This window comes from Thunnus albacares, chromosome 22, assembly GCF_914725855.1.
Source record: "Thunnus albacares chromosome 22, fThuAlb1.1, whole genome shotgun sequence".
In the NCBI taxonomy this organism is placed as follows: Eukaryota; Metazoa; Chordata; class Actinopteri; order Scombriformes; family Scombridae; genus Thunnus; species Thunnus albacares.
The window spans coordinates 666,945-691,643 of NC_058127.1; the positions used below are offsets into that span (position 1 = coordinate 666,945).

Here is a 24,699-nt window from a genome sequence, read left to right on the forward strand (position 1 = left end):
CAGGTATACACACTATACACACACAGGTATACACACTATATACACACAGGTATACACACTATATACACACAGGTATACACACTATATACACACACAGGTATACACACTATATACACACACAGGTATACACACTATATACACACAGGTATACACACTATATACACACACAGGTATACACACTATATACACACACATGTATACACACTATATACACACACAGGTATACACACTATATACACACAGGTATACACACTATATACACACAGGTATACACACTATAAACACACACAGGTACACACACTATATACACACACAGATACACACACTATATACACACACAGGTACACACACTATATACACACAGGTATACACACTATATACACACACAGGTACACACACTATATACACACAGGTACACACACTATATACACACACATGTATACACACTATATACACACACAGGTATACACACTATAAACACACACAGGTATACACACTATAAACACACACAGGTACACACACAGATACACACACTATATACACACACAGGTATACACACTATATACACACACAGGTACACACACTATATACACACAGGTACATACACTATATACACACAGGTACACACACTATATACACACACAGGTATACACACTATATACACACAGGTATACACACTATAAACACACACAGGTATACACACTATATACACACACAGGTATACACACTATATACACACACAGGTACACACACTATATACACACACAGGTACACACACTATATACACACAATATATACACACACAGGTATACACACTATATACACACACAGGTATACACACTATATACACACACAGGTACACAAACTATATACACACACAGGTATACACAATATATACACACACAGGTACACACACTATACACACACAGGTATACACACTATATACACACACAGGTACACACACTATATACACACAGGTATACACACTATATACACACAGGTATACACACTATATACACACACAGGTATACACACTATATACACACACAGGTATACACACTATATACACACACAGGTATACACACTATATACACACACAGGTATACACACTATATACACACAGGTATACACACTATATACACACACAGGTATACACACTATACACACACAGGTATACACACTATACACACACAGGTATACACACTATATACACACAGGTATACACACTATATACACACAGGTATACACACTATATACACACACAGGTATACACACTATATACACACACAGGTATACACACTATATACACACAGGTATACACACTATATACACACACAGGTATACACACTATATACACACACATGTATACACACTATATACACACACAGGTATACACACTATATACACACAGGTATACACACTATATACACACAGGTATACACACTATAAACACACACAGGTACACACACTATATACACACACAGATACACACACTATATACACACACAGGTACACACACTATATACACACAGGTATACACACTATATACACACACAGGTACACACACTATATACACACAGGTACACACACTATATACACACATGTATACACACTATATACACACACAGGTATACACACTATAAACACACACAGGTATACACACTATAAACACACACAGGTACACACACAGATACACACACTATATACACACACAGGTATACACACTATATACACACACAGGTACACACACTATATACACACAGGTACATACACTATATACACACAGGTACACACACTATATACACACACAGGTATACACACTATATACACACAGGTATACACACTATAAACACACACAGGTATACACACTATATACACACACAGGTATACACACTATATACACACACAGGTACACACACTATATACACACACAGGTACACACACTATATACACACACTATATACACACACAGGTATACACACTATATACACACACAGGTATACACACTATATACACACACAGGTATACACACTATATACACACACAGGTACACAAACTATATACACACACAGGTATACACAATATATACACACACAGGTACACACACTATACACACACAGGTATACACACTATATACACACACAGGTATACACACTATATACACACAGGTATACACACTATATACACACAAGTATACACACTATATACACACACAGGTATACACACTATATACACACACAGGTATACACACTATATACACACAGGTATACACACTATATACACACAGGTATACACACTATATACACACACAGGTACACAAACTATATACACACACAGGTATACACAATATATACACACACAGGTACACACACTATACACACACAGGTATACACACTATATACACACAGGTATACACACTATATACACACAGGTACACACACTATAAACACACACAGGTATACACACTATATACACACACAGGTATACACACTATATACACACAGGTATACACACTATATACACACAGGTATACACACTATATACACACAGGTACACACACTATATACACACACAGGTATACACACTATATACACACACAGGTATACACACTATATACACACAGGTATACACACTATATACACACACAGGTATACACACTATATACACACACAGGTATACACACTATATACACACAGGTATACACACTATATACTAACTTATAATTTCTTAATAATAATTCAAATAATACATTCAATAATAATAATAATAATAATATTAATAATAATAATAATAATAATAATAATAATAATAATAATAATAATAATAATAATAATAACATTAATAATAATGATAATATAATAATTGAGGTGTCTTCAGTCTTGTTGCAGCTCTCAGTGTCGGTCGAACTCTGCAGTGTTTCAGTCTAAAGCAAAGTAAGACTCTTCTGTTTATTCTTTAAACTGCTCTCTGTATGTACGTGTTTCTGTGTATCAATTCAACTGGTGATTGATCTCTGTGTATTGATCAGGCTGGTGATTGATGTCTGTGTATTGATCAGGCTGGTGATTGATCTCTGTGTATTGATCAGGCTGGTGATTGATCTCTGTGTATTGATCAGGCTGGTGATTGATGACGGGACAGGTGAGGCTCACGTCTGGTTCTCAGGAGCTCTGGTTCGTCCTCTGCTGGGATTGGCTGATTCTCAGTGGGAGGGGCTTCAGAGGGCGCTGAAGGTCAGAGGTCACATCAGAGTGTATCCGCGGGGGCGGAGCCTGGTGAGTCACACCTGTAGAGATCATTAACCCTGTGTGTGTGTGTGTGTGTGTGTGTGTTTCTCTCTCTGTTGTGTAGTGGAAGCTTCTCTTCAATAACCAGAACAGGCGTCTTTCAAACCGAGCATATTTATCATCCTCCAACATGCTGCAGCTTACAAAACAGGGAAAACAAAGAAGTTCGCACCCGACATCTTGAGCGTACATGTTTTCTTTTTTCATAAGCTAGTGACAACAACAGACCAGATAATTTCCTTCAAAATAAAACCATTTATTTCCCTTTAACTGGAAACAAGACATTCATAGTGTATTCTCCATATAAACATGGAATAATTACCTTATACAGGTTTATCATGACAGGTACATTTTACTGTAAACGTTATAACTAAATAGACTGTAAATACTGTAAATAGTGTGTTTGACATGTTTTAACATACAGCTGGAGAGTCTTTAGAGACTTGTTAGAGCAGCCTGATAATAAGGAATTGCAATAATCCAGCCTAGAAGTAACAAATGCGTGAACTAGTTTTTCTGCATCTTTTAGGGACAGGATGTGATTTTTGTGATATTACGTAAGTGAAAAAAGGCAGTCCTTGAGATTTGATTTATGTGGGAGTTAAAGGACATATCCTGATCAAAGATAACTCCCAGATTCCTTACGGTGGTGCTGGAGGCCAGGGTAATGCCATCCAGAGTAGCTTTATCATTAGATAATGTGTTTCTAAGGTGTTTAGGGCCAAACACAATAACTTCAGTTTTATCTGAATTTAGTAGCAGAAAACTGCAGGTCATCCAGGTCTTTATGTCGTTAAGGCATGCTTGGAGTTTGTTTAACTGATTGGTCTCATTGTTAAATATAATTCACCCAATACACTTGTGCTGCTCTGAGCTCCTCTGCAGTCAGCTCTCCCTGAGTCCTTTCACTAGAGAGAGCATTAGCTATGAACCTTTTCACCCACGCAGTTCTTCTCAGCACTGTTTTCATCCTGTTGTACTTGTCCAGGTCTAATAGTGGCTCGGCTTGCTCGGTGCTGGTAAACTGTACTACAGCCTGAAATTTAGACCTGAGCTCAGTGTTCACCTCATCTGCAACACAGTCCTCATCAACGCTCTCTGCATTGAGTTGGTGACAGCGAAGCAGGTCCAGCTCCACCACAGCTGGATCCGGATGAGGGTTTGGATGCTCTGGTCTCTGGCTGGTGGTTCAGCAGGATTGGTTTTGCCGCTGCAGTGAGAGTCTGTATTTGTGAGACTTTGTATTTCAGTCACTCTGTTTGCCACGAATGGCTTCCACCTTTGTGCTGTGTTGTGTTGTGTTTCCAGTGAAGAACAATCATTGAATCTGTCCACATGTTAAGCTGTTTTCTTTCCATGTTCAGGGGCTTGAGAAGGTTGAAGGTTGTTTCCTAACCTTTTCCTAACCTTGCTCCAATCAGTGCGTCCATCAGCTCCAAACGTGGTAAAGTCATTTTCTTTAATGGGGCCACTTTTGACTTGGATGCCACGAAGCTTGTGACAACTTCTCCACTATTCTGTCCTTGCAGATAGGCAACAGTGCTGTATGCCTTTTCACTCGCATCACAGTAAACATGGAGCTTGATTGTCTTTGAGTTTGGATGAATCTCACTTTGGTACCATCTGGGAATGGCCACCAGGTGGAGCTTCGGCAGCTCTGCACACCATTGATCCCATTTTTCATCCAAGTCTGGAGGGAACTGTTCATCCCAGCTGATTCTCCTCTCCCACAGTTCTTGAAACAGACACTTTACACGTATGGTGAACCGAGTCAGGAAACCAATGGGATCAAAGATACGAGCTGATGTCTGCAGCACATTTCTCTTTGTGTTTTCTTTGTCCTTCAACATGTCTAATAGTCCCTTCAGATCAAACACAAAGTCATCCCTCTCTGGTCTCCACACTAACTCTAACACCTTCAGGACATTTCCATCAGTGTCTGTTTCATTGACATGCTCCGCTTCATTTTCTGTCCACTGTCAGTACAGTGTTGCATCCATTTTTAGTTTCCTCTTGAGGAACTCTGAAGTTGTCTGGAAGATCTGATCTGTCAGGTCTCCATGGTAACTCAACTTGGTAGCGGTGTCGGGATGGGTAGGGGTGCGTTTGGTTATTAGTAATAATTCATAATTATTATGGATAATTATGAAATCAAAAGATTATTAATATCAATCAATAATTTGGGCACCAACTGTTGAAGAACCTCACATGGGGGACACAACTGTCAGATCTGTGAGGAGCACGGTTGGTTATTAACAATAATTAATAATTATCAGAGATAATTCATTAATGATAAAAATGAATAGAATTATTGATATGAATTAACACTTACGGGGCACCACCTGGAGACCGGGACCAATAACCAAACAAGGTAGTCTCATAAAAGAGTTCAGCTGTGAATATTAATATCTGAGAGATATTAATATTCACAGCTGAACAAAGAAGGATGAATTCAAGCTCTGACTCCTTCAGTCAGCCACTTTTAACAATATGTTAAACACAATAATGACAAAAGAACTTCTCTTTAAATATATAACAGTGTTTATTAAACTTAGCAAAATTAACAAAGTTAACAAATGCTTCATTTAATAAACAACTATCCTAAAATCTAATCCTACCAAAACAAACACAAAGCTATGTACAAGGTGAACACATGCAGGGGAATGTGTGTGTGTGTCTGTATGTGTGTGTTAGTCAAAAGAGAGAGAAGAAGGAGGAGAGAAAGCGATCGTGAGAGGAAGAGAAGCGGTTCCTTTGTCCACAGACAGCGTGCGTATGGACGTCAGTCTGTAACGTTGTCTGGTTTCTGATCAACAAAGCAACTTACTTTCTCCTTCACGGTGGCACAAACACAGCAGTAGTCCCCAGCGGGACAAACACAAAACAGTCTAGCGTGGTGAACACAACTAACAGGCAGCAAACTTAAAATACTCCTCAGAGTAAAACAGAGCAAATGGACTTGGTCGCTTCAGAAAGCGAGCAGAGTGTGTGTTCAGTCCATCTTTCGGTCCGGCTCTGTTCCTCGGTTCAGATGCTGACGGTGGCCGTCCTCCTGCTGTCTGCAAGGTTTTACAGCAAGCTGGCTCTCAGTGGCGGAGAAAACAGCTGTCGACTCAGTTGAAGAAGAGCGGGGCAGAGAAGTTCTATGTCTTCCTGAAGAAACTCTGTTTCTTCCTTCTGCAGGAGGTGAGGATGCTGGTTGCAGCAGCGGTCTCTCTTGGATCCAGGGATGGTGATCAGGTGAACACGGCGAAGTCTCGTCTCGTCCGGCGAGGGGAGAGACTTCTGATCGGTGGGGGAAAACACGTGCACGGTGTTGCCTCCGTTAGTCAAGCTGACTCACAGAGGGATAGAAGTTCCCCCTAGCTCAGTCGACATGGAGTGCGATGTTTCTCTGGCATTCCGTTTTAAAGGGGTGGTTTTAAAGCGTTTTAAAGCGTCATGATGTCACAGCTGTTTCATCATGACGCTCCTTTGTGCAGGAGCGTCTCTGCCAATGAGACTGTTTGTTGAGACTGTTTCCTGTTTAGCACCTAGGTGCGAAATTTGTAATGCATCACTGGAAATGGAGGTTGTGAGCAGCATTTTGGCACTGTTCCTTTGTCTCAGGGAGAACAAAGGAAACAAGGCGCTTTGTGGCCATCTTTGTGTGTTGTAATCTGTTCGAAGCTCTGAAGAGCCTCTGCGTCTGCTGGGCTGTGACTTTGCTCACTAACAATGCCTAGTGACTCCACCTCCCAACAGGCGTGCAGCTGTTTTGAGATCTGGGTGTCCTCACCTGAACTGATGTGCATGTAAGTGGTGCCATTACACTGGATGTTGAGAGTGGCCCTTGCAAAGCTCATCCAAAGATGCTTTCTATGGCTACTAGTGTCTCTGTTATCCTCTGGACATTGCCTGACACCAATTGCCAGTAATAGTCTGCTCCTGACAATTCTGGATCATCAGCGTCTTCTAGTGGAAGATCAACAAGCCGCAGACCATTTCTCTTTAACTCCTCTTGGATGGGTAAACCAGAGACCTTTATTACAGCAGCACACTGGGGGAGTTTCCACTGCTTCGATCCACAGGAGTAGTGGATCCAAAGGTGTGTAGATGCAGTGTCTCTTGCCTCATCACTCATCTTCGAGTATTACCTGGTCTGGTAAGCTGAAGTGCTCTCTCTCTGCTTTGGACTTCATTTTGCAGGAACTGGATGAGTTCAAGCTTTTTCCATTTACCGCTGGGATCTGACTTGCGTGTGTCATCTGGTATGAGCTGCAGTAGTACTGAGCATAGCAGGCAGCCGTATGTGTCACTGTGAACCCCTAAAGATTCGGGACGGATCTGTATTTCACATTCATCGTACAGGTGCCTGAGAGCTACGATATCCGCAGATCTTTTCACAGGCGTCAGGTTCAGTGATTTGGACATGTGTGCGCTGACTACCATTTCCTTTCTTCCAAAGCGGTCATAGTAAGTCCTGCCAGAGCTCTCACTGCTGCTCCAGTCAAATAGGATTTCAGGTTGGTGAACTTCTCTTTCTTACAGCGTATCATTGTTATGAATGGCTGTTTCATATTGAGACCAGAATTCTTGCCACTGGCTTATCGCTCCACCATATTTCTCTATCACTAACTTGGGCAGCTGAACAGTCTGTTGAACTGGTGACGTGACTGGCCATTTCTGTTGTTAGCATTAGCTATCATTAGCTTCAAACTTCGAAGTTCAAAGTCTCTTAATTTTCTTGACTTTCCCGGGTTTTGACACCAAAATGTTGTGTAGTGGAAGATTCTTTTCAATAACCAGAACGGGCGTCTTTCAAACTGAGAATATTTATTCTCCTCCAACATGCTGCAGTTTACAAAACAGGGAAAACAACAGAGCTCGCCCCCGACATCTAGAGCGTACACTTCTTCTTTTCCTTTTAAAGCTAGCAACAACAACAGGCCAGATAACTTCCTGGAAACCATCAAAATAAAAGAAAAATAAGAAAAATAAGGTGTATATATTTACCTGTCTCTCTCTCTCTCAGGTGTATATATTTACCTGTCTCTCTCTCTCTCAGGTGTATGTATTTACCTGTCTCTCTCTCAGGTGTATATATTTACCTGTCTCTCTCTCTCAGGTGTATATATTTACCTGTCTCTCTCTCAGGTGTATATATTTACCTGTCTCTCTCTCAGGTGTATATATTTACCTGTCTCTCTCTCTCAGGTGTATATATTTACCTGTCTCTCTCTCTCAGGTGCATATATTTACCTGTCTCTCTCTCAGGTGTATATATTTACCTGTCTCTCTCTCTCTCAGGTGCATATATTTACCTGTCTCTCTCTCTCAGGTGTATATATTTACCTGTCTCTCTCTCTCAGGTGTATATATTTACCTGTCTCTCTCTCAGGTGTATATATTTACCTGTCTCTCTCTCTCAGGTGTATATATTTACCTGTCTCTCTCTCAGGTGTATATATTTACCTGTCTCTCTCTCTCAGGTGTATATATTTACCTGTCTCTCTCTCTCAGGTGTATATATTTACCTGTCTCTCTCTCTCAGGTGCATATATTTACCAGTCTCTCTCTCTCAGGTGTATATTTTTACCTGTCTCTCTCTCAGGTGTATATATTTACCTGTCTCTCTCTCAGGTGTATATTTTTACCTGTCTCTCTCTCTCAGGTGTATATTTTTACCTGTCTCTCTCTCTCAGGTGTATATATTTACCTGTCTCTCTCTCAGGTGTATATATTTACCAGTCTCTCTCTCTCAGGTGTATATTTTTACCTGTCTCTCTCTCAGGTGTATATTTTTACCTGTCTCTCTCTCAGGTGTATATTTTTACCTGTCTCTCTCTCTCAGGTGTATGTATTTACCTGTCTCTCTCTCTCAGGTGTATATATTTACCTGTCTCTCTCTCAGGTGTATATTTTTACCTGTCTCTCTCTCAGGTGTATATTTTTACCTGTCTCTCTCTCAGGTGTATATTTTTACCTGTCTCTCTCTCTCAGGTGTATATATTTACCTGTCTCTCTCTCAGGTGTATATTTTTACCTGTCTCTCTCTCAGGTGTATATTTTTACCTGTCTCTCTCTCAGGTGTATATTTTTACCTGTCTCTCTCTCTCAGGTGTGTATTTTTACCTGTCTCTCTCTCTCAGGTGTATATATTTACCAGTCTCTCTCTCTCAGGTGTATATTTTTACCTGTCTCTCTCTCAGGTGTATATTTTTACCTGTCTCTCTCTCTCAGGTGTATATTTTTACCTGTCTCTCTCTCTCAGGTGTATATATTTACCAGTCTCTCTCTCTCAGGTGTATATTTTTACCTGTCTCTCTCTCAGGTGTATATTTTTACCTGTCTCTCTCTCTCAGGTGTATATATTTACCTGTCTCTCTCTCTCAGGTGTATATTTTTACCTGTCTCTCTCTCTCAGGTGTATATTTTTACCTGTCTCTCTCTCTCAGGTGTATATATTTACCTGTCTCTCTCTCAGGTGTATATTTTTACCTGTCTCTCTCTCAGGTGTATATTTTTACCTGTCTCTCTCTCTCAGGTGTGTATTTTTACCTGTCTCTCTCTCTCAGGTGTATATTTTTACCTGTCTCTCTCTCTCAGGTGTATATATTTACCTGTCTCTCTCTCTCAGGTGTATATTTTTACCTGTCTCTCTCTCTCAGGTGTATATATTTACCTGTCTCTCTCTCTCAGGTGTATATATTTACCTGTCTCTCTCTCTCAGGTGTATATATTTACCTGTCTCTCTCTCTCAGGTGTATATATTTACCTGTCTGTCTCTCTCTCTCAGGTGTATATATTTACCTGTCTCTCTCTCTCTCTCAGGTGTATATATTTAGCTGTCTCTCTCTCTCAGGTGTATATATTTACCTGTCTCTCTCTCTCAGGTGTGTGACTCTGACTCTGATGACTCCCTCCTGCTCTACCTGTTGTGTGTGTGCAGCAGTGATACTGTGTGTCGCTCGCTCTCTCTCACCTGCAGGAAACACACCAATCAGAGACCAGAAGGTAACACACAGTGACGTGTAACTCACCTGCAACAACAACACACTGATGTAGTTGAATATTATTGTGACAGTATTTGTATAAACTGTCCAACGCTGAGGTCAAGAGGAACAGTCTCGTTGGACGGTACAGACGTTTTTATAGGATTCTTATTGGCTGTCCGCTGTTTATCTAAAGTCAACCTACAGAATCTCCTGCATACAGCAGGAAGATCTGATTATAGCAAAGGTCAGAGTTCAACACAGATATTAGTTTCTATGGAAACAGACTCAGGGCCCATTGAAGCAGCACATGATAAACACATGACAACACATATTAACACAACTTCCTCTGAGGTATAACAACAAACATACAGCAATAAAAAAACAATTAAAACACACACACTCACACACACTCGTGGATTCACTCTGTGTTGAAACGACACGTCTTTATAAACTGTGATGATGATGTCGGACGTTGAACACATTCAGTCTGTTTGTTTCAGAGACGAGGAGATTCAGTCGAGGAGACAGAGACTTCATGACCAGGATGAGTCGTCCTCTACAGCTCACCTGTCTGCACATCAACACTGACTGACCTCACCTGATCTCACCTGTCCACACCTGTCTCACCTCACCTGACCTCACCTGTCCTCACCTGTCTGCACATCATCACTGACTGATGAAGAGACGTTTGAATGTAATTAATTGTTTACAGAAGAGTTTAACCTCTGAGTGAAACAGTTTAATATTCAGTGTTGCAGAACGATGATGTTCTATTTAAATTAAATGTTAAATATCTTGATTTAAGTTATTAAATCTTCATTTTGTTCTCCTGAAGTCTGTTTCTGTTTGTTCTGTTACACCACAGCTTCCTGTTGTCACGGCAACAACAAACACTCCCACACAGGAAAAAATAATAAAAACACAAAGACAGCAGCACATACAGATTCTGTTTTAATATTTTATAAGTAAAAATCATGAATATATGACGGAACATTTATTAAGTTTCACATCACAAAGTCACAGGAATCGTTTTTACCCTGATTATTTAAATATCTGCTGATTTGGCCGGCGGCGGCCATGGAGCGATGAGCCCAAGTCCTTCACATAGAAACCAGTCTAAGGTCTAATTTTTTAAGTTATGTTACAACCCGTTCACTCATTGGCAAGAAAAAATGATTATTAGACATTTTTTGCTTCACAATTCTTACATATAATAATAATAATAATAATAATAATAATAATAATAATAACTTTATTTGTATGGCACCTTTCATACAAGAAAAGCAGCTCAAAGTGTTTTATAACAAAATAAATTACATGACCTAAGTGCTTCACATGAATAGGACATAAAAGTATGTAAAAAACATTAATCTAACATAAGATGGAAAATATAACCCACATGATAACGTGTGTAACTCTATTCAGGCTCAGTCTCAGCAGAGACGACTGGTCGACTTCTCTCAGGTTCACGGTGCGTTTATTTCTCTGCACAGCTGTTAGAAAACACACAACAATCCTGCAGGTGACGGTCTGATAAACAGTCCAACTCCTCACCCACATCTGAGATCATCAGCAGCAAAACAGATGAACTGACGTCTTCTGGTCACTGTATTTACCACCACCGGCCACAGGAGGGCGCAATGATCAGCAGTATAAACACAAGATATTAACCTGTTTCCCCAGAAAATACTGAAATGAAAAACAGTGAGATAACTTGAAAAATGAAATAAACACGGAATGAATACAGAAATGAATTTTGACAAACTTCAACAATCTATAACAACCATGTTACACATTAATAATAAAATAAAGTGAAAATACAAAACATAGATTGTACTTCAGTGGTGGTAAGTTCAGACTTAAGTGAAAACTCAGAAAGTATTTCACTATATGTTGAACGTCAGTGTGGGTCTGATCTGTGTTTAACACTCTTAGTGATGCTTCGGGGTTAAAACACACCACAGTCTTTATTCTCAGACCTGCCAACCACTGACCATCACCTGTTTAACATACGATGGAAGATAAAACCCACTGACGCATGAAAGAGAGCACATACTGAATAATAATAAAATAAAAACAAAGTTAAAACAGAATACATAGAATATATAAAATCAAGCAAAAGTTACATTTTAAAGGAAATTCAGTGGTGTTTAAATGTGAAGCAGACTGACAGAAAACCAGTTAAAGGCTGAAGTGAAGAGATAAGTTTTTAGTTTTCTTTTAAAGAAGGTTTTGTATATAAGCTAATATCAGCTCTAAATGTTACAGGAAGTCAGTGCAGAGCAGCTAAACTGGACTAATGTCTCCTCTTGGTTCTGGTTTACAGCTGAGCTGCAGAGGTTTGAATGAGCTGAAGTCTCTCAGTGGTTTTTTAGGCGACCAGTAAAAAGTGCATCACAGTGATCAAGTCGGCTTGAAACTAAGTCATGAATCAGTTTTTCTGCATCTTTCTGATTTATAAATAGTCGTATTTTAGCTAAAAGTTCTAAAGTGGAAAAATGATGTTTTCATCACCTTGTTAATGTGTGAACTGAAGCTCAGATCTGAATCTAAAATAACACCAAATCATTTTGTTCTCATGTTAATTATTGCTCCATTTATTCATAAAGGACCTTTACCTGATTTATGTTGATATTTTATTTCCACTCTTTTATTTAGTACAGTGTCTTATTGTGTTAGTTTATATTATATTTTACATGGCTTTGTGTATGAAATGTGTGACAGACATGATGATGATGATGATGATGATGATGATGAACCAGCAGGGGGCGTCTGAGCTCCTTCAGTCTGCTGCTGTTCAACATCAAACATCTTCTCCTGGTGACTGATGACTCATCAGCAGCTCTGTCTCTGATTGGCTGTTGACTCCAACCTGAGCAGGTCTAAATAAACTGATGATGATGATGATGATGATGATGAACCAGCAGGGGGCGTCTGAGCTCCTTCAGTCTGCTGCTGTTCAACATCAAACATCTTCTCATGTTAACTGATGAGTCATCAGCAGCTCTGTCTCTGATTGGCTGAGCAGATGTAAACAAACTGAAGGATCATGAGGAACCGGTTAGTTGAAGTCTGACAGAAAACTTCATATAGTTTAATATCAGAGACTCTATTGATCAATCTGACTCATAAAGATAAAATTAATTTAATTATATTGGTGAAAATAAAAATATATAAAAATAAAACATTTTAAAGTCTTCCCCAAATTTCACTTTTTTTCTTTAAATTAATGATTAATTTCATTATCAGTTAATCTGATTATTTTCCTGATTAATAGATTAAAAGTTTAGTGTTTTAAATGTTCGAGACGTCTGTAAATGTTTGTTTTGTTCGACCAACAGTCCAAAAAATAATAAATAATGTGAGACAAGCTGACAAGAGCTGAAGATGAAGAAGGTTCTGACTGAAATATTTGTCTATTATAGTTTTATGTTAATTGATCATTAATTAACTGATCAATAGTTTCAGTTCTGGTCTCATTACTTTATTTGTAGCAGTAAAAAGTGTCTGAAACACGTTTTAATGAGGTTTACTGTTGTATTTTGTTCCTGTTTATTATTTTTGTCCTGATGCTTTCAGTGAATCTCTGTGATGAAATAATCTAAGTGTTAGAAGTTTGTGAACGTTCTGCTGCTGTTCAACATCAAACATCTTCTCCTGGTGACTGATGACTCATCAGCAGCTCTGCTTCTGATTGGCTGCTGACTGAACAGGAAGTGAAAGTTATGAGTCGGGACTTTCCACAGACGCCTGAAATGTTTGTGGGTTCATTAAAAAAACTCCAGTGACGCTGCGTCCAGGTGTCTGATGGTAAACTGAACAACAAACTGCTGAACCGAGACGCTGATCTGATCACATGACTGCTGACTTCTACAACATCACATGACTGAGCTCAGAGTGTCTGACTGTAAACATCTACCTGCACAGATGGACTGGTTCCATCATAGTCAATAATATAATAATAATAATAATAATTTTTCACCTTTATTTATTCAGGTGAGTTTCTCTGAGATCAATGTTCTCTTTGTCAGGAACACCATGATCACACTCACACAGTTACACATTCATACCTGGCAGCTGCCCAGTACAACCAGTCTGACCTGGTGCCACCGGAGCAGTCGGGGTTAAGGGTCTTGCTCGAGGGCACGTCGGTGGTAATGAAGGAGGGCCGAGCAGATTTATCCTGCCAGTCCAGGGGATTAAACCTTTAGACCACCACTGCCCCAAAACAGGATGACATACAAACATTTACAGGTTAAAATAAACTACGTAAAATAAAATAAAATAAGAACTGAGATGTTTTTAAAGGTTTCTGATCTGCAGCTCTGAACAGTCGTCATGTTTGTTTTCAGCTCGAGTTCCTTCAGATTAATTTGGACAGAAACATCAGCTCAGTGTGATGTAATAAATATAATCTGCATCAAACATGTGAGACCTTCCGTCTGATGAACACATCGGTGTGTCGTCAGCGTAGCAGAGGAGATGAACAGAGTGAATAACTGAACCTTATTCAGGTGTTTACAGGTGAAAATACAAAGAGCTGAATATAACCTGACTGAAACATCATGTTTCTACTGAAACACGTCAGATCTGCTGCTTTACAGGTGAGTTCACTGAAGTAAAGTCATCAATCACTGAAACATCAAAGTAACTGAGTTTAGTTCACTGAATGTAAGAAAAGATGATGAAGAGTTGTTGATGATGAACACATTAACCTCCTTGTTGTGGAGACTTAATAACTGCAGATAACCGGCTTCTCTCAGTTATAATCATGAAACATCTGTTAGACTTCATGTAAATAATGATTCCTGACACACTTTAATGCAACACGAACATCGTATGTGTTTGGCTCTAAAAGATAAAATAATATAAGGTATCTATTAATAACAGCTCATTCAGTAAATACAACAGCATTCAACAGCTGCAAGTATCCTGTCAGGTGAGTCGGCTCATAAAGGGTTAATAATGTGAAGAGAGAAGGAGGAAACTGATGAACTTGTTCCTTCTGGCTTCATCAGATTATAATCAGAGCTGTTGATGAAACTGTGTCCTTCTCTCTGATTGGACGACTCACCTGAAGGTCTCACCTGTCCTGCTGGTTTCTACCTGAGTGGAATCAGACCGGATTCATTCAGTCACATGTTTAACGTTTTCTATCACAGCTGTTCATCTTTAGTTCTGATGATTCTCTGCACTTCCAACCACGACCAGCGGGGGCAGCGAGCGTCCTGCTTCCTGTTTAAAGGACCACTTCACTGTTCTCCAAGTGTGTCTGGAACAACAGTCAGACATGTTGTTCTTGCTGTCATCATCCCTCCTGTTCAGTCTAAAGCTTCAGCGTCCAAATGAGTCAAATCAAGTAGATATCTTTCAACGTTACAGTCTTTTTAGTGCCAAAGTTCCTCTTTTTGTTACTATACTTCCACCTGCAGCTCAACAGGGAAACACTGTCCGAGGAAACACAAAGACTGTAAATGTGTCAGATATCCACTTGATATGACTAACTCAGACTGATGAAGCTGAATAGAAGCTTCACACAGACTTTTAATATCCAGTATGAACAGGAGGAATGATTACAGACACCTGACTGCTGGTTTAACTGGGAACACTGGGAAGTGGCGTGTTGCTGTGGTTGTGATATAAAACAGTATTTTCTAATTGTAGGAAACGTGAGTTGACAGAAGAGTAAAGGTTTTAGAGACAGTGAGAGTCGTCTGCAGAGATGTTTGATGTTTCTACTCGTATTATAAACTGCATCATAACAACATTAGACTGGAAGGACAGAAAACCAGTAAAGAAACAACGTTCATGAAAAGCTGAAAGACTAAAGTCTGGATGTAAAAACAGAAATGAAAGATCCCTGATGATGAAGATGAAGACTCTGCAGAGGTCAAAGGTCGCCTCATGAGCCCATCAGAGGATTGAAGCTGTGATGAACCAGCAGGACGCTGCTCCCGGTGACTGATGACTCATCAGCAGCTCTGTTTCTGATTGGCTGCTGACTGAACAGGAAGTGAAAGTAACGAGTCGGGACTTTCTGCTGCTGCTGCGTTCAGGAGCTGCAGGAAATCTCAGCGTCTTCACGTTAACTGAGTTCCAGCTGATGGTCAGAGTCAGAGGAGAAGGTGGGAAACTCATGCTTTCACACAGACACCTGAAGGCATCACGTGGTCAGACTGGTTTGATGGTGAACACAAAGAATCCCAGTTCACCAAACTGGACTCAGACTGAAGAGAAGAAGAAATAAATGTTGTGATGTCTGACTCTGATTCTTCCTCTTTCATGTTTCTGTGTTTTATTACAAAGAAACAAAAACACACAACTAATAAACAAACAAACTAATAAACAAACAAACAAATAAATAAGTAAATAAAGTTAAATAATATAAGAAAGTTGAGTTTAATTGACAGTTTATTATCCTAAACGTTAAACTGCATCATTTTCTTCTAAGACTGAAGGATCATAAATATATGAATATAATAATAATAATAAAATGATTGATTGACTCATACTGTTTATTTCATTATTTATTTATTTGTGTATCAATAAAACTCTAATTATCATTTTTTTTAAAGTCAGTATTTAATTTATGTACATTTTTAATTAACAACTAAACTATTTCCTTCAGCAGCTTCAATGATCTGAAACCTAAAGACATCAAATCAGAACCAACATGTTCTTTAAAAAGAGAAATTTACTTTGACACAATGGATAATATAACAAGCTTTTAAAATACAACACATTGTTAAAGATGAAACCAGTGGTTTCCAACCTTTTTGTCTTTTGATGTCTTACAAAAAGCAGTGTGTAGTCGGGGTCACATTTCACATGTCTATGAGTTGTTAACAGCTCCACCAAATAGTGATTTTTCCCTCTAAACTTCTCACATGCTTTCATTTCAATAAATGTTCAAATGATCCAATATTTCAGCAAAAATCAAAGATTAGAGAAAAAGTCCAAAAACTGAAAACAGATTTGTGTATCAGAACTTTGTTTTTTCTTCTTTCCTCTCCCATTAATCATCTCACCACCCCTCAGATTTATCTGCTGACCCTTTGGAGGGGCCCCGACCCCTAGGTTGGAAACCACTGGTTTCATCTTTAACAATGTGTTGTATTTTAAAAGCTTGTTATATTATCCATTGTGTCAAATCTTCATCTGAAAAGTAACTAAAGCTGTCAAATAAATGTAGTGGAGTAGAAAGTACAATATTTCCCTCTGAAATGTAGAAAGTAGCATCACATGGAAATACTCCAGTAAAGTACAAGTACCTCAAAACTGTACTTAAATACAGTATTTGAGTAAATGTACTTAGTTACTCTCCAGCTCTGCCTGTGAGGTTTTTTGTCTTTGTTTTTCCAGGTTGCTACGGTAACTCTACATTAAGACTACAGAGGGAAGTGAACCTGCAGAAACATACTGGTTCTTGTTCATACAGACATTCCTGAACACACCTGAACTGTGTGATTAGTGATTATCAGTCTGTGAAGTAAAACATTTCGTAACTTTCACTCAAATGTACGAAAAACTGAATCTGTTCTAAACATGATGGTAAATTTAATATCCATCACTGATTAAACTAAACCAGTTCAAACTCAACCACTGGTAGTTACAGGTTGTTAGAAATATCTGTAATTGATCTTTAAACCTGAACTGATCAATATTCAGCCTGTAAAAGTGGGAACCTTCATTTCTTCACTATTTATTTAAACTGTGTGGAATTAATGCAGCAGACAGACGTTTATCTTAAATTATACGTGACAAGTTGTTTTTACACAGAAACTTCAAACAGAAAAACTCATTTATTACAGATTTGTTTGATTTTGTGATAAATGATCACATTTTAAAATCGTTTTAAATCCTTTTCTGTATTTATTTATGTCTAAAATGATGCAGAATAAACTGGGAACTATTTTCATGATTTAAAAACTGTGTTTCTTTGAACTTGAAAGTTCTCGATATGAGATCAATACTTTCAGATTTTAACTGTTTAACGACGAATCTGAAACAAAACTGAAACTTTTAAATCTCTTCATCAATAAAAAGTTCAACTGGACTCCATCAATAAACAAAGTATTGATTACTGATCGAGTCCGTCTGCAGCTGTCTGAGTCTACCTGGTCACTGATGACATCACATGATCTCTGCTCTGTGATTGGCTGAGCTGTGTGTAAGAGCTCAGCTGCTGCTGACTTTCTGTCAGTCGCTCAGAGTCTGTCAGAGAGTTTCAGAGAGTTTCAGCTGATGAAGATGAAGGTGATGAAGGTGATGAAGGTGTGGGAGCTGCTCCTCATCCTCTCCTGTGTCTCAGCAGACAGTAAGTGTTTGACTCTTTAAACTCATTTCAGCTCTGATACACTGAGACAAACACAGACAGATTAAACATCAGTGTTTCTGTTTCCTCTTCAGTTATACATGAAGATCTTTTTATCGCCGGCTGTTCAGACTCTGATGGAGAGGAGATGTATGGAATGGAGGGTGATGAGGTTTGGTACGCAGACTTCAAAAACCAGAGAGGAGTTGATGCTCTGCCCGACTTTGCAGTTCATCCAAACTTCCCAGGATTTTATGAAAATGCTGTGACTAATCAACAGATCTGCAAATCAAACCTGAAGAACAGTCGTGTTGGAATGAAGGACATCCCACCAAAACTCGGTAAAGACTAAATCTAATTTAATACGTCTGTCACTTTACTGCTATTTAAACTGCAGATCAGTAACTCAGAGTTGACACTTGAATAAATGGTTTCTATAGTGTGATCAGAGGTGAAGTGTGTAAGTACTGAAGCTGTCAGAGTGCAGGACAGTTACATGTGTCAGTGTTACTATGTTCTATATGTATGTTCTCATATGTGCTGTATCATCAGCAGCACAAACAACAAACAAACTGGAGACAATAAAAGTGTTTGAATCAGAATAATAATCAATAATTAACACTAACAGGCAGTAAAGTTGTTGATCAAACTGCAGCAGTGAAGCTGAAAACAACATAACTGCATTACCTGTGGACAGGTAGGGTTAAAGGTTAAAGGTTAAAGGTTAAAGGTTAAGAACTGAAACAGCAACATCTTTGTAAGAACACATGCTGAAGTATGACCGACAATATTACAGTAATGAAATTGGCTCAATGTGCTAAAACTTACATTTCACCTGTGAAGCAAAAGTTTGTTAGAATGAACGTTGAACAAACTGTAACAGAGATGAAATGTTGGGTTTGATTCCCGTTCTGACCCTCAGAGAGCAGAGAGACAGAGACAGGGACAGGTACAGAGGTCACCTGACAACAACACATGTGACAATACTCCCATACCACCTTAAACCACCTTGAACCACCTTAAACCACCTCATACCACCTTAAACCACCTTGAACCACCTTAAACCACCTCATACCACCTTAAACCTCCTTAAACCACCTTAGACCACCTTAAACCTCCTTAAACCACCTTAAACCTCCTTAAACCACCTTAGACCACCTTAGACCACCTTAAACCACCTCAAACCTCCTTAAACCACCTTAAACCTCCTTAAACCTCCTTAAACCACCTCAAACCTCCTTAAACCACCTTAAACCTCCTTAAACCTCCTTAAACCACCTCAGACCACCTTAAACCACCTTAAACCACCTCAGACCACCTTAAACCACCTCAGACCACCTTAAACCACCTCAAACCACCTCAGACCACCTTAAACCACCTCAGACCACCTCAGACCACCTTAAACCACCTCAGACCACCTCAGACCACCTTAAACCACCTCAGACCACCTTAAACCACCTCAAACCACCTTAAACCACCTCAGACCACCTTAAACCACCTCAGACCACCTTAAACCACCCCACACCACCTTAAACCACCTCAAACCACCTCAGACCACCTTAAACCACCTCAAACCACCTTAAACCACCTCAGACCACCTTAAACCACCTCAGACCACCTTAAACCACCCCACACCACCTTAAACCACCTCAAACCACTGACACCACTGCAGGAAACCTCTGAATTATCTTCCGTACAATCACACACAGGCGCCTGATCAGTGGAGCGAGTGGAGCGAATGCATCCCCGTTATTCATTCAGGGGGAGCAACGTGATGGTTTTACTACCTCAGGGCTCTGGCTGAGATTAGGGTTTGGTTTTAGAACTGACCTGCTGCAGGTTGCTGCAGTGTTTGATATGATGTTAGATGTTGTTTCACCTGCAGCTGTATTCAAACATACAGAACATCCAGACTGTTGCATTTGTGTCATTCTGCTGCATATAAAGTACAAATAAACTTTATTTAACTGAGACTGCATTTAATTAGTAACAATGTGTAATTATAACATTCAACAACAACAATAGTAATAATAATGATGAGAACAAAGCAGAGTATGATCAATTACACAGACCACAAAGAACGTACCTGCTGTAGATGAGAGATCAGATGTTTCTTCTCCAGCAGCTGGAGGCTTCTGCAGATGTTTCCTGAGAGCATCTGGACAGTTATAGACTAGATATCAGCCTGTTAGCAAACACATGTAGCTGCAGAGTGGAACATATAACTGCTGCAGCCTGTTGCACCAGGTGAGTGTGAGTTCAAACTTAGTTATAATGTGAATTATTCCTTAGTTGTGATTTATGTATTAATAAATATATCATGTCACAGAACTCACTGATGGTAAAATAGCAGTTTTTCTGCCACACGGCATCATTTTTCCATTAATTGCTGCCATTTTACAATCTAGTAATCTAATATAGACCAAGTGGTTCGTGCCAGCTCACACACAGCTGGTGCAACTCTGTGCAGAAATCTATGTTTTTATGGATATAGTGTCAGTTATTATCACTGATATTGGTCAGTGATATTTCAGCACAGTGCCTTACGTTGTAGGAAGGAGCAGTTATCCAGATAGCTAACGTTAGCTACTGGCTGCCGTTCAGTCTCATATCCAGGGCAGAGACCTGTAGAGGGCAGCTGTTCAATGTTAAAAAGAGGCACATGGAACAAGACTTAAACACCAACATCACTTACAGCATCACATGTTGAATTATAGCAGTTTTATTCCAACAGAATAAAACATAGAATCTTTCAACAAATCACATCATATTATATCATTGTCCCCACCTGATGACATCAGAGCACTATGATTCTCCCTCTGGTGTGTGTGTGTGTGTGTGTGTGTGTGTGTGTGTGTGTGTGTGTGTTCTGTTGGCAGTAAATTTGTTCTTTTAGTTCACAAACAGACTTCATTTTAGAATCAATTTAAAGTCACAGCAGTTTTATTCAGCAGCGTAGAATCACACTCAGCTGTCTCATCTCAACTATCAAATAGCATCTCAAGTGTTCCTGACTGTGAAACATCAACATGAAAATGATATTTGAAATTATTGCCGTCATTATAACAGCAATAATAAACACCAAGATGACGACACACGTAGCAATCCAAACATTCACATCAAACTGTACAGCAGACAGAGCTGTCAGTGTTATTTACCTCCATCACTTCTTACAGCCATATGAACTGTAGCTGTTATGCAGATCAGCCATGGTACTAAAAACCACAGTGATACATTTCTACCTCATAATCATCACTTCATAGTATGTTGAGCATCACTAGTGTGACCTGAGGCACACATGTTCTACCTGACGGGGAACATAGTACAGTTGCTGTTGAGGAGGTTGCTGTCGTCATACGCTGCTTTTCATTACGCTAACATGTCGCTTCCCTCACTTCTGTCTCTTCACGAGGACGGAGGAACTTCATTCACCAGACGGGACGTCCTCGTCCTACAGTCTATGGTCCTCGCTCACTCCAGCGTCAACTACTCATGACCCACAGCACCTCAACTGTAGAAGTCAGCTTTAAATATGTAGAAACTTATTAAGTGACAGTTTAAACTCTAAAGTTTAAACTTAAAATTCATTCATACAATTAATTAATACTTTACCCTGTTACTTAATAATTTATATATAGTGATAGTTGGAAGGAAAACATCTGATAACTGCTCCAGTGTTTAATCATTTGATTATAGATCTATAGCAGCGTCTGTCTGAACAGAACCGACATAAAGGATCAATAACAATAAAACGTTGCTTATTTAGTTTGTGAAAATGTGACGTGATGATTTTATAGGAGACGCAGCTGTGTGATGTCATATTTTCCTGAAGGAGCTGAGACTCTGAAACAGAGAAGAAGAACAGAAGCCTTTTGGCTCATGAAGAAGAAATTGATTGATGATTGATGAATAAATATGATCAGCTGTTGTTGGTGTTTTCATTCCTGCTCCACAGGTAGTTTTGTTGATCTGCTGTTTGACAACAACAGCTGACCGTCAGATCAGCTGACTAATCAATAAACACGTTACAAACATAGTAATGAAAAGCAGCACACTGTGGTTAGCTAGCGGCTAACGGCTAACTGAACAGGCATGTTCACGTCACTTCCTCTTGTAAAATACAGCAAACAACGTGCACATAACAGCGCTGCAAACCTCACTTACCAGCAGCTGAAGTTCTTCTTTTTACAGTGAAATGAAATCAAATCATTGTTATTTCTCCCGCCGAGCGTCTGTCTGCAGCAGCAACTCAGTTACTACTGTTAGGACACGTCACCATGACCTCAGGTGAAAGGTCATCATGTGACTGACGGCAGCGGCCATGACGGTCATTTTATTTATAGATAAATTATTATTAATTGTTAAATGTTCTTTTTGAAGGGCCACGCAGACCTTCACAAAAAATAAATAAATGAATAAATAAAAATGAAAATAAATATGCTCGACAAAAGAGCACTTTGGACATCGAGGGGCAGGTCCCCCTCTGCATGTGCCTGCTCATATCCTTCAATCTGTAACATTATCTGAGTCCAGCAGCTATCGTAGCATCATTATCTAGCATTAGCTTTATTGCTACTTAGCTAGCTAGCTGCTACAAATGAAACGTCTCATGTTACACACAAAACAGCATTTTAATGTTAACACAAGACGACATACCTCTATATTAGGCTTTCTTTTCCTCCTTCGCTGTTCTCTGTTTTCTTCCTTGTGCACCTGAAGGTTTGGACCTTTTCATAATGAAATAAATGTGAATATCCATCTGTTGACATCTGCTCATAGACTTTGTGATGCATCATCCCTCATGTCGTGAGAAATCTTCAGATGGGCCAATAAATCTTCAGGTCATCCACAACTTAGACTTAAACTCAAAATAAGAGAAAGACTCAAAAAATACACTTGAAGCTGGTAGAGTTCAGTGTGAATAGGTTTACTGTGCATAAAGAGTAATACAAAGCAAACCAAGACCTTTATCCCAGGATAAAGAAAACCTCATGTAAAATCACAAAACATCATATTGTATACCTTTTCATCATCCCACCTAATGTGGAGCTTATTTTCTAGACTCCACCTCGTTTTAACCATATTCAAAACTATTCTGCTATTGTTTCTAAGTTTATTAGTGACCTTGATGCTTTGGTAATGATCCAAGTTTATTCATCTTAGAAACAATGGTGTCTCAGACTTTACTCTAAACTGTATCAGTTGCACCTGGCTTGGAGATAATAATGTCTCAACATCTTCCATATTTCACAAAATATAAACCTCACACAGACAACCAAACTATTATATCACTGATTAACCTTTAATTAACTTCCCTGGGTACTGTCTCTTACTGACATACATGTTGTCTTTGTACATTCACTGAGACATCTGTTTGCTCAAGGGAAGGCAGCCTCCACCACACTCTTCTTTAGTGAGCACAGAGCAGATGAAACACTGTGAGGAACAAGGGTGCAAAGTATATTTCAATCTTTCTTTATGTATTTGTTCATATTTTATGCCAAGGCAGAAAATGAACAGGGGCACCCACTGGCGAATTTTTATTTATCTATTTTTTAATTTTGTAATTTTATTTTTTCCTTTGAGGGCGGCCAGTGCCCACCAGACAAGGTGACGCCCTAGGCGACCACTTATATGGCCTATGCCTTGAGCCGGCCCACTGCTACCCCATTTTTTGTCTTTTTAAAAACAAACTTATCATCATACAGTCCCCGCAATCATGTGATTATATTTAAGCAGCCATATCAATCATCATTTTACTATGTTCAGCAACTGACAAAGCAAGTAATAAAAAATAACACATTCTTGGACCCTTTGAGTTGGTTCATTCAAACAACTCGAACTCATCACTGATCGTTTGCCACAGCATGCTTTGGTTGTCAATCACAATCTGTCAACCCTCACAGGAGTGAGTCTGTGACAAAGCTGAGCTGCAAACCAGGTATTTACTTTGGTAACGGCCGAAAAAATCAACAGTGTTATGAGTCTGTGTTTAATTCATCCTGTCCCTGATCAACCAATCAGCACGTATTTTAGTGAGAAATCTTAATTTTTGAAACAGTTCGCCTCTCATTCCCACCGTCTTCTCCCACTAAAATAGTGCAGCTATTCAACGGAGGCT

The 24,699-nt window shown here is 39.2% G+C and overlaps 2 protein-coding genes and 1 long non-coding RNA gene across 5 annotated transcripts in view; 2 read left to right on the forward strand and 1 right to left on the reverse strand.

Annotated features, from left to right (window-relative positions):
* The window catches only part of ctc1 (CTS telomere maintenance complex component 1), a 33,242-nt gene extending 22,144 nt beyond the window's left edge, over positions 1-11,098 (forward strand). For both annotated transcript variants that reach the window (XM_044341514.1, XM_044341515.1), the window contains exons 23-26: positions 2,878-2,933; positions 3,119-3,275; positions 10,163-10,283; positions 10,765-11,098. In XM_044341514.1, coding sequence (XP_044197449.1) covers positions 2,878-2,933; positions 3,119-3,275; positions 10,163-10,283; positions 10,765-10,856 — 426 coding nt within the window. In that variant the 3' untranslated portion in view covers positions 10,857-11,098. The remainder of the gene's footprint in view (positions 1-2,877; positions 2,934-3,118; positions 3,276-10,162; positions 10,284-10,764) is intronic.
* A 7,327-nt stretch (positions 11,099-18,425) lies between these two features.
* LOC122973781 (RLA class II histocompatibility antigen, DP alpha-1 chain-like) overlaps positions 18,426-24,699 on the forward strand; it is a 32,903-nt gene continuing 26,629 nt past the window's right edge. Inside the window, exons 1-2 of the mRNA XM_044341516.1 lie at positions 18,426-18,581; positions 18,674-18,919. Of these exons, the coding sequence (XP_044197451.1) occupies positions 18,509-18,581; positions 18,674-18,919 (319 nt within the window). The 5' untranslated portion in view covers positions 18,426-18,508. The remainder of the gene's footprint in view (positions 18,582-18,673; positions 18,920-24,699) is intronic.
* LOC122973784 lies at positions 20,108-22,910 on the reverse strand. 2 transcript variants are annotated; one of them, XR_006400131.1, is made up of 4 exons: positions 22,743-22,910; positions 21,126-22,102; positions 20,647-20,736; positions 20,108-20,457 (listed from the first exon to the last, which is right to left on the reverse strand). It is a non-coding gene; the product is annotated as an uncharacterized LOC122973784 (long non-coding RNA). The 2 variants fall into 2 exon arrangements; XR_006400130.1 differs by having other exon boundaries at positions 21,126-22,910.